The 13,282-nt window shown below is 34.1% G+C and overlaps 1 protein-coding gene across 2 annotated transcripts; it reads right to left on the bottom strand.

The window, feature by feature from the left end:
• Nucleotides 1-2,622: 2,622 nt before the first annotated feature.
• On the bottom strand, nucleotides 2,623-12,638 carry TGA9 (bZIP transcription factor family protein). 2 transcript variants are annotated; one of them, XM_078299238.1, is made up of 13 exons: nucleotides 12,510-12,638; nucleotides 12,214-12,405; nucleotides 11,104-11,192; nucleotides 10,657-10,733; nucleotides 10,286-10,489; nucleotides 8,144-8,197; nucleotides 7,590-7,649; nucleotides 7,401-7,478; nucleotides 7,259-7,301; nucleotides 6,809-7,080; nucleotides 6,116-6,355; nucleotides 3,994-4,136; nucleotides 2,623-2,918 (listed from the first exon to the last, which is right to left on the bottom strand). In XM_078299238.1, the coding sequence occupies exons 2-13, from the start codon at nucleotides 12,294-12,296 to the stop codon at nucleotides 2,837-2,839; spliced, it is 1,425 nt and encodes a 474-aa protein (XP_078155364.1). In that variant the 5' UTR covers nucleotides 12,297-12,405; nucleotides 12,510-12,638; the 3' UTR covers nucleotides 2,623-2,836. The 2 variants fall into 2 exon arrangements, with proteins under 2 accessions (XP_078155364.1, XP_078155372.1); XM_078299246.1 differs by lacking the exon at nucleotides 12,510-12,638 and having other exon boundaries at nucleotides 10,286-10,486; nucleotides 12,214-12,439.
• Between the last annotated feature and the right edge of the window lie 644 nt (nucleotides 12,639-13,282).

The raw sequence follows: 13,282 nt of genomic DNA, 5'->3' as shown, positions 1-13,282 counted from the left end.
TTTAACTCTTTGAAATATTTTTTATTTTTTATCACCGGCGACCTCATTTAGTCATCACATACAATTTAGTTTGGTTTTATGATTTCGTACAATAGGCACTATAAGTCTATATAACTGATGCATAAACAATTTGGGAGCCAAGGTTGGGTATTTGTGTGGTGTTATTTATCATCACTATCACCATCACCGCCAGGGCCGGACCCAGGATTTTCGCTAGGGAGGGGCAAAAAAATATCGAATCGGATTTAAATAGCTTATCGGATTTAAATCCATTAACTAATTGAGTACTCGATAAAAAAATAATGTTTTAACTTATTTTTTCAACATCTTGACTTATAATTTATAATCCTATAACTTATAATTAATATTACCAATCATAATTTAAGAAATTTATTTTGATTTTAACACTAAATTTAATCCGAATTATAACTCAAACACCTAAAGGGGGGCAAAAAAAATTTCAGGGAAGGGTAGAGTCGATCGGTACTAATAAATCACTACTAAAACTCGAAATCCAGAGGGGGCAGTCGCCCCAGTATTGCGGATATGCAGCAGAAGTGTCCAGTAATGGTTCAACACTTTAGAAAATTAATTTTCTCTAGTAACAAAGACTTCTTTCATTACTACCAGAACAAGGTCTTACTTCTCCCATATTCTTCTGACCACAGCAGTGCCCATACTAACCTTGGCTTCCTCACTTCCGCTGGTTGCAGAAACCTAGAGGCCCCACCAGAGGTCCCATCGCTTTTACCATCTTTGCTCTCTAGTCTTGACTTTAGGATGTTCGTGCTGTACTGCTGCTGTTCTTCAGCATCTTTTGAAAAAAATCAACAAATATCCTTTAGATTACACGTATCCTTTGAATGCAAAAGCTATTCTTTTTTTTTTATGGTAACAAATCTTATAAATGCACACTCTCAAGAACAGTGTATTCTTCTTTGTAAAATAGTATAAAATTGAAGCATAACTAACATTCTTTGACATTTGTACCCAACACGGGGCCAGAAATTATGGGAGAGAAGTAATATAATCCAACTATCTCTGATCCTAAATAATGTCACTTCACAAGTCTAAAACACAAGAATGGACCATCTCTGATTTGTAACATTGTTCATTTATGCCAATCTATCATTCACCAATTTACAATTTCCATCGATTGGTGCTGGTGCAGAAATAGGACGGACCCCTCCACCCCGGGTGTCTCCCTCTCTCTCTCTCTGCATTGGATTCCCAACCACACGTTGCATAGAAAACAAATCATATTGATAGCTGCCTATATACAGTGTTCTGGATTAGGACCACATTTTGGGCTGTGCTGATCTCTGACATGATATCCTTTTATTTAGTATCTTTGGGCCCACAAGTGGCCATTGTGTCATGTCTGATGCTCTAGCTTTAAACCTTTTTAAAGTTTTATGGGCCCTCCTCATGGGCCTACCATTTAATATAAGGCCTTTCTGGAGTTTCTCTGAGGATAGAAAAGAAACTTCTAACTTTTTTTCTGACTAATTTAATTATGCCCCCCCTGGCAATTCAGGCATCATAATATTAAGTACACCTAAACTTAAGGCTATGTAATTTAATTCACCCTAGACCCTAGTTAAATTGAAATTTGGAAATATTGCTTGGATCTCTGATTAGTTAGATCACTATACAAAATTAGACAAATACACTGATCGGAGCTTTTCATTTCAGTCTACATATATGCACTTCAAATTTGTGGTATCGTCACCAAAACAATTTAAGAGGTGTGTATTAAAAAAAACGCTATGAGGGAAAACTCTTGCATAAAATGTATACAAAGGATAAGGTGAATAATTGGTTGCAGGAAAGCTTGAGTAGCTAGAGGTAAACTAATTAACCAAACTGTGTTCTATTTTATTGTATATATATCCAAGGCAGTTTCGAAAATTAATAATGTTTCCAAAGCTCCATGGGTATGTATAGTTCTCGTGTACAAAAATATTTCAATGATAGATGTTACCAAAAGCTCCACTCATGTTCCGATCGAAAGTAGATGTATGTTTGCACCACTTATGATGTACTTGTTCAAGAAACTCGGCAACTGCAATTTTACAGAAAGATGAGGGTAGACGGATAATTAATTGTAATGCCAGAATGTAAATTGAAAATTTTCAGTTGTCTTATCTTATCAACTCCAACAACTTCACAAGCATTATTGAAATTTTTACCCTACCAAGATACTTAATTACAAGGCAAAGAAAAAAAGAGGAACAACTCAAGTTAATTTGTTTGATCAAAGAAATTAGTTGTATATTGATAAGAGAAACAAATACCGGAATGGAGCACCACATCTTGTACAGTAGGCTAACGTATTGCACTCAGCAATGTAAGAGGTTGTAGGCTTGAAACTCAGTGCATGCCATTAGAGACGAGTTGAGAATTTTAACCCCATTTCATGCTCATTAATAAAAACAAACAAACAGACATGAAGAAACTGGTGTTTATTTTTGGGCAGCTTCTTTTTTTATTTTAATACCTGCAACGTTGATGATATATGCCTACTATGCAGCAATATACAGAGTAGGAAAATTAATGTTTGTACCGCCATTAGATCACATGAAATATGAAAGTATAATGGAAATTAAAATAGCTGTTCAATAAGAAGCCAATTATGATTAATTTGATTAATGCCAAGTCTTCTGCTAGAAAGTTCAAATTAAGGTTCTCTAAAATCCTAGCATTTTACATATCAATTGGCTTCTCTAAAATCCTAGCATTTTACATAGCAATCCTCCATTGACTCCATCTCTTGCACCAGTTCCAAACAAAATTGGTTGCCAATTAGCTAAATTAAGTTATATTAATTTCTTCATCAGAAAGCCTGGAATTGGTTTGAGGTTGGTTGGTGAATAACTTGAAGTTCGTTGCAATTGTTTTCATCTCCTACCATTGTCCTGTAGAAAACAAGTATAATTAATATTAATATGTGACATCAAGAAATTAGTTGAAATGTTCCAACATATATAAGAGTTCTTTCTGTATATTATATTGAACATTTAAGACTTATATCATATGTTATTTTCATCCCGGTACTTAATTATGGAATATAATATTTATCCATTTTCATCTTTTTCAACTTGTTCACTAAACAATTGAAAGGATTATATCATGGCTTGTTTCTTGTTAGATTAACTAATTAACGAACAACGAACAAGACCAAAAGAGCAAAAGGAACACAAGTGTTCCAACTGTCCATCTTGACAAATTCATGATCCGTTATACTAATTCTTACTTTTAATGCTAGGCCTTTTGTTTTTCATTTTTCATATCTATTGTGTTAGATATATATATATAACGTGCTACGGCTCAATATTCGACTTTTCAAAATCCAAACGGTCGATCCGAACCATTCATCTTGTTTTCCATATTAATATGTGTTTGGAGATCAAATTTTACATTTTTTGGAAATTTTTTACTATTTTTTTTAGATTTATTGAAAATTGTTGTTTTTCAGACAAATCTGGACCATAAAAAACAGCGATATTCAATAAATCTAAAAAAATAGTAAATTTTTTCCAAAAAATGTAAAATTTGGTCTCCAAACACATATTAATATGGAGAACAAGATGAACGGTTCGGATTGACCATTAGGATTTTAAAAAGTTGAATATTGAGCCGTAGCACGGGAGGCCTCTATGCAACCCATAGCATATTTTGTGGGCAGTGTGTGTGTCTGGTGGGGGTGTCCTAATCACATCAAGCACCAACAATAATAATGCCTACCAGTAAAAACCAGTTGATTCGATAAGGTAATTTTAAGTTTTAACCTATAATCCCATGACAAAATAGTTTCAGATTTCTGAGATTTAATAATGACTTAATTTGATGGTACTAGACCCTAGGTACATTTAATATATGTTGGAAAAGCTACCACTAAAAAAGACTAGGTAATAATTCAAGATGATGTTTAATGAAATATAGTAGGCTTTTCGCCTACTACAAAAAAAGAAGAAGAAGAATAAGAGGTACTCTTTGGGACGAGTAGCCCATAGAGAACTAAGGGCACGGAGTCGACTTTGATACTCTCCAATTGCTGAGAAGCATCGTGCCGCTTGTCTGACTGTGAGAATACGGTGTAACTGGTGAAGCATCTGCTGCCTCAAATTGTCAGCCTGTAAGAAAAGTTTGCTTTTACATATTGTAGAACTTAATATATACGATCATGGTGCAAAAAATTAGTACCAAGCACGTACCTGCAAAAGTTTTAATGTTTTATGTAAATAACAACATACTTTATACTAAAGCGATATACAAAAACATATTTTGTTTCTGAACAATATGCTCTATATGCATGTACGTAAAAGTATAGAACAAAGCACAATGGCCGGACAACAAATTGGAAAAGTGGTATATGCACAGAAAAGGTAGGAACAAATTTCCAGTGCCAACCAAAATCCATACTCTTAGCAACATATATGTTTTAATTAACATACGAAGGCCAACTAATATTAATTGTGATAGATACGATTAATTATTTCGAAAAGTACATTTTATGGTACTGGTGGTCCTAAATCATTCTTAAGAGATAATCAATACAAAATTGAAAAAAGGGACATGAGGTGCAACTCTAGGTGCAGTTCATTAATCTGTACATGTAAACTAATAAAGTGACAACAAACTTATTTTTTTCAGGCCACAGGGCATTATATTCTTATGAATTGTCAAAATCACAAGTCATAATTCTATTTTCGTAAAGAAAATTGAGGTCACAAAAAGGATCAAGACTTTCAGCTTTTAATTTTCATAATTAATTAAGATACCTAACTGAGAAGTGGGTAAGTATCAAAGTTGATTGCAATCTACCTCTTCGCAACTAAACTAAAAGATAATGATTAGGTAATCACTGTTTCATGATGTGACATTAATTATAATCTAACCCCCCCAAATCATTGGTGTTCACCAATCATTGGCGTTAGCTTTTCTTTCATGCTACTTAATTTTTAGCTAAAGAATATGATTCTTACTAAATTAAAACACAATTAATTAAATATAATCTTGAAAATGATTATTATCTATTCTATCAACAATTAATGCATGCTCTTGTGGTCATGTGCAGGAGCGAAACTAGACTTTTAAGTTATGGATGTCAAACGTGAATGATGTCAATTATTTAAAATTTTCATGTAACAAATAAAGGTCAATGATTTTCCTCATTCGGGTTTCGAACCCTTAACCTTTCACATAGAAACCGTGTGCCTTTGTCACTAGACCAAATGCTAGTTCTCAGTATACATAATATTTTATTTTAAACTTTATAAAAAATTGGACAAAAGTACAAAAAGATTGAAAACAAATTAAAGTCAATTGACCCTCATTCATTGAATGTCTCTCTGCCTTGTAAATAAATATGTTGTGATTCTTTGAGAATCACATGACTCTATTCTTTTATTTTTTTTGGAATAATGCACGAATCTCAAAAAAGTTATTTTTTATGTACAAATCTCAAAATGGATAAAATGATGGATTTGAAATAAAGGGTTCTGTGATTTTCACATAATCACAACAAATTTATTTCCCTCCGCCTCTGGTCATGTGTATTTATAATTAAAGGGATTGACTTCGAATATTGGATTTGACATCTGAACTTTTACATTAATTTGTAGCCTAAGTCTTAACTCAACGAACTAAATGCCTAAGGGAAAGGCAATTAATAAAAATCATGAACAGATATTTTCAGGACCGGTTTCTAAACTTATCAGGAAATCAATCTGTTGTTAGAATAATAGGTTTATGTTATTCCGATCCCAACCATTCAAAATTTAATGCACGAATCTCAATGAAGATAAGTTTTCAAACATGAATCTCAACGAGGTTGAATGGTTGGGATCGGATTAACAGGAACCAGCTGTTATTCCATTGGAATAACAGCAGATTTATTTCCAACTTATCATGCCTATCTATATAACATGCACCAAAGTAAAAAAAAAACATTCTCGTCAGAGACAGGACCGCAAACCAACAATACCTCTAATATTCCCAGGTAAACAGTGGACATATCCTCCTTGGTGCATGTACCCCTCAAGATGTGTTCTCAAGAGAAATAAAACACGATGCATAAACTAATTACTTCACCCATGGGAAAGGAAACTACCTGTCTAGCAAATCCTTCCAAGTTAGAAAGCTTCCCCAAAGCCATGGCCATGTGTCCCATGTAGTTCCCCATATCGGTGACTTCACAGAGGGACTCACTTGCCACAGTGTCCGCAAGTGACTGGTACAACTGTTCGAGTCCTTGCGAAAGTGCTTCTTCAGCTTGTTGTGATGATTGCTGCAAGCTGCATATCCCCACTACTTGTTGTTCCGTCAATGGGTCTAATTGCGGTAGTAGTATCTGCAAAGAAAAATGCCACATTAATAAAGTTTCCTTAGCTAAATGTTTAATTTACTACGTTTTAGTTAGCATGATTGCTGAATTATGTGAGAACTAATTAATAATAAACTTAATTTAAGACACGGGTATTGTAACTAAGGTTTATGCACTTTGATTGGTTCATGAGCAGATAAAGTCACCTGCATATATTAATTTCTGCAATGATTTCTTTTCAAATAGACGTTGGGATACAAGTTGTGTATATAGAAGTCATGCATGGTTTCTGCCTTCCAGGTAAAGATGGTAATGAGTCACCACAGCTGCATTAACCTTAGGGTTTCTCATCGTGAACCTTCTTAATTATCAACATTATATATAGTTTTCTTTGAAGGTGGTCACCAAAATAAAAATTAAGACAAAGCACGCCTATCCAAGGGAATTAATAAAAAAGTATGTTAACTTATTAATATAGACCTTGATGAGCTCAGATGGTTTGAATCCACCCATCCAAAGAAAGCACCGCTCTGCAGGGCTGGCCCACAATCCAGTTATGAGGTGAAAAACATCAGCCTTAGCTGCAACAGCCTTCAGTTGAAACAATTCATCATGGTGTGTTAAGCATTCGTCGACTATGATTCTCAAGTCCCCATCAGAGAGGTGAGCTACCAGGCCACCTCGCAAGTCGTTTATATGGCGTTGGCTCTCATCTAACCACCGAGCATACTCCATGTCAAACATTGCTGCGCCTAAACAAGATATATATTTGGTTGGTGAACTAGGGTTAGCATGCTATTATGGCGAATTTTAAAATAGTTTAGAATGATAATGTATAGAATTTCAAATTAAGTTCTTAGATCTCAATTTCTCATTTTGATATGCGTAATTAAAGTACATTTGTAATTTTAAAAATGATCAAACTAATACCAGGACTTGGGTTTCCTCCTGCAGCTCCTCCTAATAAAAGACCCTGCATAAAATAGGAAGGAGTCAACTCATGCATTTGAATTTTATTATCTTTTAAGAAGTTTGTTAATTGTTATGTTCAATTTTATGCGACAGCAGATACCTGTGAACGCACTCTATTAAGATTTTGTTCTAACTGAGCTAGCTTAACCTTGCTAGACTCCAGCTGCTGTATATATGCCTGTTTCAATTAGGAGAGAGTTAATAGAACAAACATGTACATATCATATAGTTATAGCATTATATGTACAGAAAAAAAAAAACATTAATTATGTGAAATTGTTTCAAAAACCTTCTTTCTGAGCCGACTTTTGCGTGCTGCTTCTCTATTCTGAGCTAATCTTCTCAATGTCTATCAATATATAATAGAGGAAAAGGTTTAAATGAATTGTACAAATATTGTTTTTTTCTCTCATATCCATTTAATGAAGGGGAACAATCTGCTTCTATGTGACAAGAACTACATTAGTATTATATTCTGAGAACTATATATATATTTAGCTAGTGGAATTGCATGTATGCTCATTTGAATCCACTAATGGGAAAAATGGTCCAACCACTGATAGCCACTATAGTGATAGCTTGCCCCATTTGGCAACCAGTAGACGAGCAATTCCGTTTAAGTGGAATTGGAGCTCAGTTAAGCCAATTATTGAGCTAAACCAGATAAAAATTAATACCTGCTATTTTTTTCGGTTGGTGACCAAACTCTTTTGAATTGTATAGAATAGGCTATCTGGCAGGGTGGCTAAATCATATTGAAAATATTTTTGAAATAGCAAGAATAATATTCTTGGTTGAGCAACTAACTCTGGTTAAGAGAGAGGAGAGAAGAAGGAAAAATACCTTGGCATCAAGTATCTTTCCAGATTCTTCGCCAGCTGACCCAGTAATTATCTTCTGTTGCAAGATAAAATATACAATTAAGGGATGCAAAAGTTAGAAGCAATTGAGATAAAATAGCATGCATGTATTAATTAACACTAGCTAGAACATATATACGATAGTTAGTAATCAAGAATATAAGACGTGAGAAAAATATAACCAAGAATTTAGGTCATGCAATAAAAGAGGTAGCACCTTTTATTCTTGTATATAATTCAGTAATAAATGCTAACATTCATTAAAAGAGAAATAAAAGATGCAACGCATGCAAAGAACAGGATATATTGCTATGTGCTTTTTTCCCCCCTATATTCTATAGGACAAGCACAGTTTTCTGAATATATATATATATACATAATTGAGAAATGTGCCTTGAAAAATAAATAACATCCATAAACAGTCATAAAGGTTGCCCCGAAAGCCAGAAATAGTTAGAAATCTACTTATACGCCTGAGCACAAAAGATTCAGTCAAAATATAAGATCTTCTATAATACTCAAATTAATCTTATTCATGTAACAGGTCGATAGTGACAAAACGAATGAAATTCTTTTGTGTCCTTTTCTTAACAAGATATGTAAAGTTTGAAGGTCCATGCCATAGTGACATGATACGCGAATAATTCGCGTATAATTCGCGTATAAAACGTTTTTTTGATGTTCCCGAACCGAACTCCGTTCAAAACGGGGAAAAACGTATAATACGTTTTATTCGCGAATAAAACGCGTATAAAACGCGAATCACGTTTTATTCGCGATAAAAACGCGAAAAAAACGGAAAAATTTTTTTTTTTTTTTTTTGGAATTTTTTTTTTTTTTTTTTTTTTCCCTGGTGTTTTCTGTTGAAATTTTTTTTTTTTTTGCTTCCGTAGTGTACCGAATCATTCCCGAATTATACCCGAATTATACCCGAATCACGAATTTTTGAACTCGCCGAACCGAACCCGAACTTTTGATTTGTCACTATGGTCCATGCTTACTGACCCACTACAGAAGTTACTACAATTTTAACGCAGCAGTACACTGACCATGCATCCGATATGCTAAGAGGGCCAACGTAGCAACTAATAGTGCTATAAATGTACATACCTCTGGAACGACAACAATTACTTTGTTAGGATTTAAAAAAAAAAATGTTAGGATACGTCCACTACAATAGAACTGTTCACTATTAAATAGGAGAGGTTAATGCATTCTCCTTTTTCTTATATGTTCCTTTGTGAACTCTTTTGTGCAGTCTCTTGTGCTCTGAAATATGAAGGCTTCATATCAAGACCTTCATTTTATTAGAGCAATTTGGGCAAATAAATTCACCATTCGGAAGTAATTGATAGCTACTTCTATATATAATTTGATAATTAACTATTTGCACGAAGTTATGATTTAGCTCTCGTGTTTTGTTCATAAAAGAATTATCTATCAATAATCTCTTTTGTAATTTAATTTATTGCTGGTTACCGATTTTTAATTTGCCATCATAGGTTATTATATTTTTTTTAATTTTCAGATGAACGCATCAAGCTTACATGCATAGTGAAAGACCATGAGAGTCTCTTATTCATAAAGTTATCTTAATTATTTTCTAATGTTATATTATTCTCCGATATAACTAACCATTGTTTCCGCAGACCGCAGCATATCACTAGAAAGCATATAAATATTACGTATATATTTTCTTCAAAAACAAATATTACGGAGTTAGGCTAATATGACATTGGTGTTATTTGAAACTAAATAACACCAAATCTTAAACTCTTAGATCTGCTTTAAGATTCGTAATATCCGTTTTTACTGTTCAAACACTTTATTTTGTACGAATCTTAAAGCAGATCTAAGGATTTAAGATTTGGTGTTATTTAGTTTCAAATAACAGCAATGTCATATTAGCCTAATTCAATATTACGTATATATGGCACCAAAGATCGAGAGGGTAGGAATTAAAAACTGGAAACGTACCGGACAATTTAAAAAAAAAATGGAGTTTTATTGGGATTTGGGCCTTACCTTGAAATGATAAAATACAAATATATACACAAACATTCGTTCGTTCATTCATCTAGCAAATTAATAAACAGTAACAGTAACAGTAACAAACTCAATGTACCTTCTCTTGGTTCCTGGCAGTATAATTTGGTCCGCCTGCTCGTCCTGCATCTCCACTTACTGTAGCTCTGTTTGCCATCATCTCCTCCTGTTCAGACAATCCACCGCCCGTTTTTCGACTCACTGGCGATTCTGATTCAACTTGTGATGCTGTGTTCTGGCCCGAACCTGAGTCCGTTGTGCTCTCTTCTCTTTCCCCGTTCTCCTATAGATGATAATTCTTATCAGTATGTTTAATATGTATTGAATTAAATTAGAGAGATTGGACAATACGTATTGTTAGCAACTGGGATTATTTATAAAATGAAAGTTATTTGTACGAATATCTCTTACTGTTGTATACTTTTCATGTGAAAATTAATTTAGACATACCTTGGCTGTTTGATTGTATCTCATTGGCCAAGACGGGAAGATTTCTAGGGTTGGAGGTCTGGTATTAGCAAAGAAGGCTGAAATATAAAGAGGGAGAGGGAGAGAGAGAAAGAGTCAGAAAATGAAGAAAAGCTGCATGCGTATCAGACGTATCAGAAAAAAAAAAGAGAAAAGTTATTCAAAGATGCATGTCAGTGTTTGTAAAGAAACTTTTGTTCTGTTTCTGGCCTTCCCCTCTCCCTCCTTCCCTCCCTCTCTCTCTCTCTCTCTCTGCACCAGCTCCAAGAAGTGGTAGTAGACTTGTACTATAAGAACTCAAGTAGAGAGAGAGGGGGGACGATCACACCATTTGTCTTCTGTGATGTTACTTTTTACAAATTTGACCAAAATTGTAAAAGCCAAGAAAGGGTTATCTGAGATATGCAACCCAGAGAGAGAGAGACGTACGCTTTTTGTTTGAGCCTGTGGAAATGCCAGAGACACCTTGCATGAGAGCTTCTTCCAACTCTCCAAAATATGTAGCTCCTTCATGATCGCTAAATGAAAGATAGAATGTCATTTAAAAAATAATCATGCGTAGTTTAAAATATAAAGCAAAAAAGAGGAGAATAAGATCAAGACAAGGTCATGTTAAGGAAAAAATATCTTATATATGTTGGGAAAGCAGTGATATGGTAGCAATCTTATCTTAAATGATATAACTTTCTGGTTGCCTTTTTGTATTCTTTTATGTCTTGCAAGGAATCTACGGACTACAGTTACACATGTTTTTTGTTCGCATAATAGTCGAAAATTGAAAAGGATGTGTTAATTTAATTAGAAAAAAATAAAGAGATACGTTGTAATTGTCAACAAAGGAAATTTTTATTTTGCAAAGAATCATATTCTTCCAAAGTAAAAAAAAAAGAGAAAAAAAAAAGAGAAGAAGAATGAAGCAAGCGAATAAAGAGTCCATGGTGTAATCACCTATACAACCTCTTAAAAAAGAAAAATAAAAAGAAGACGGTGTGATTACATAAACATTTTTTGTGTTTAGCTTGACGAAATACATAATGATAATTAATGTTGAAAAGTTTACTTTTTGAAAGAAAGAAGGATTTGAAGAATGATTATAGATGGTAATTAAGCCAATTATAAAAATGTTAACGGATATGTAAATTTATATACAAGATGGCTTTATAGTAGACGTTCAACCAATAAAATTAAAACTAGGAATTCCTTCTAAGTTTCAAACTTTTGGATGATTAATTATCAAGAGAGAAAAAAAAAATGACCCACAGCAAGAGACGTTCTTTGTTTTGCAGCAGAATTTAGAAATTTGAATTAGTCTTTTTCTCAAAGTAGAAAATAGAAAGTTTTTTTTGTAGCAAAATTGGTTTTTATGCAGAGGAAACCATGGGCATTTAACTAATTAATCCATATATAAATACTTTTTCATATTCTATTCTGGAGACAGGAAACAAACAAATTATCCAAAAATAAGCAAGAAATGAAAAGAAAAAAAAAGTGGATTTAAAAATAAAAAAGGAAAGAAGAAGGTGACAATGAGAAATTTACAAGAAATGGGAGGGAGTAGTAGTTAGAGAATATCCAAGAGGTTGCCTTGATGGACCCGTTTCACCCACTCCATGACTTCCCATCTCTCCCGCAATCTTCTTCTTTATCTATCTGAGAAGACTTGAAAATTTTGATATCACCTTGATAGATCTCTCCTCAGTCACAACTCAAGCAATAACAGTTTTTCTTCACCTAAAAGAAACGCCGCCGAGTGAAACACAAAGATGCAATAAATCAGGTGAGATAAACAATGATACACTTTTAAGACCTAAAGTGATGGGGTGAGAAAATGATACCCAGCAGTGTGTATGAGAGAGAGATCTGAAGACTGAGGGCTAGAATTGAGGATGTATATAATTCGTTTCGTCGCTTGTCAGCTTGATTCAAGTGTAACCAAGAGATCTTCTAAGGGTTTCAGAAATACAGTATATATCTCGGCTGATGTGAGGGATTGACCGTTCATGGGTTCTCTCTCTCTCTCTCTGAACTCTGTCTGAGACTTTGATTTCTTGTCACCTCTTAATTTCTCTCTCCCATCTCTCTACAGAGTGAGATTTAATTAAGGAAGTAATAATTTGACCTTTTTAAGCTAATCAGTAATCACACAGATCACAAAAGTTTTGTCCTTGAGCGAAGAGAGAGAAAAAGGAGGGGGTTGGGGGTTGGTCTCAACTTTCTTTTGAGGATTGCCAGGATGGGACTGGAGTTCACCGACTCCTGCACTCATAACCGACTGCCCTTTGTCCTTGTCACATTTGGGCCTTCAGAAAATAAGACCGGAGAGTTGCAAAAAATATTTTCAAAAAGAGTACCGAGTAAACTCATTCAGTTTTGTTCGAAATAATGATTAAATTAAAATTTATAATTATAGATATTTCATTATTATTATAAGAGCACGGTTCAAATGACTCAATTTTTTTAAAACTTTAATAACTGGAAACACTACAGCAGAAAAGACTATCAGCGACCGGTTTTCCGGTCGCTGATAGTCAAGACGCCGGTCTCTGATAGTAATCCCGGTCGCAGATATCCGATTCCGGTCGCTGATAGTCCGGTCGCTGAAAGCATT

The sequence above is a fragment of the Carex rostrata genome, chromosome 1, assembly GCF_964058835.1.
Source record: "Carex rostrata chromosome 1, lpCarRost1.2, whole genome shotgun sequence".
NCBI lineage: Eukaryota > Viridiplantae > Streptophyta > Magnoliopsida > Poales > Cyperaceae > Carex > Carex rostrata.
This window is presented reverse-complemented; position numbering and strand designations above follow the sequence as displayed.

Bases quoted from the DNA above. Each gene is read 5' to 3' on its own strand.
- TGA9 (XM_078299238.1), bottom strand. From the start codon at position 12,296: ATGGGAAGTCATGGAGTGGGTGAAACGGGTCCATCAAGGCAACCTCTT. The intron at 8,198-10,285 runs GTACATTGAGTT...ATCTTGCAACAG, and splicing joins CTGCCAGGAACCAAGAGAAG to AAGATAATTACTGGGTCAGC. The intron at 7,081-7,258 runs GTATTAGTTTGA...TATCTTGTTTAG, and splicing joins AGGAGGAAACCCAAGTCCTG to GCGCAGCAATGTTTGACATG.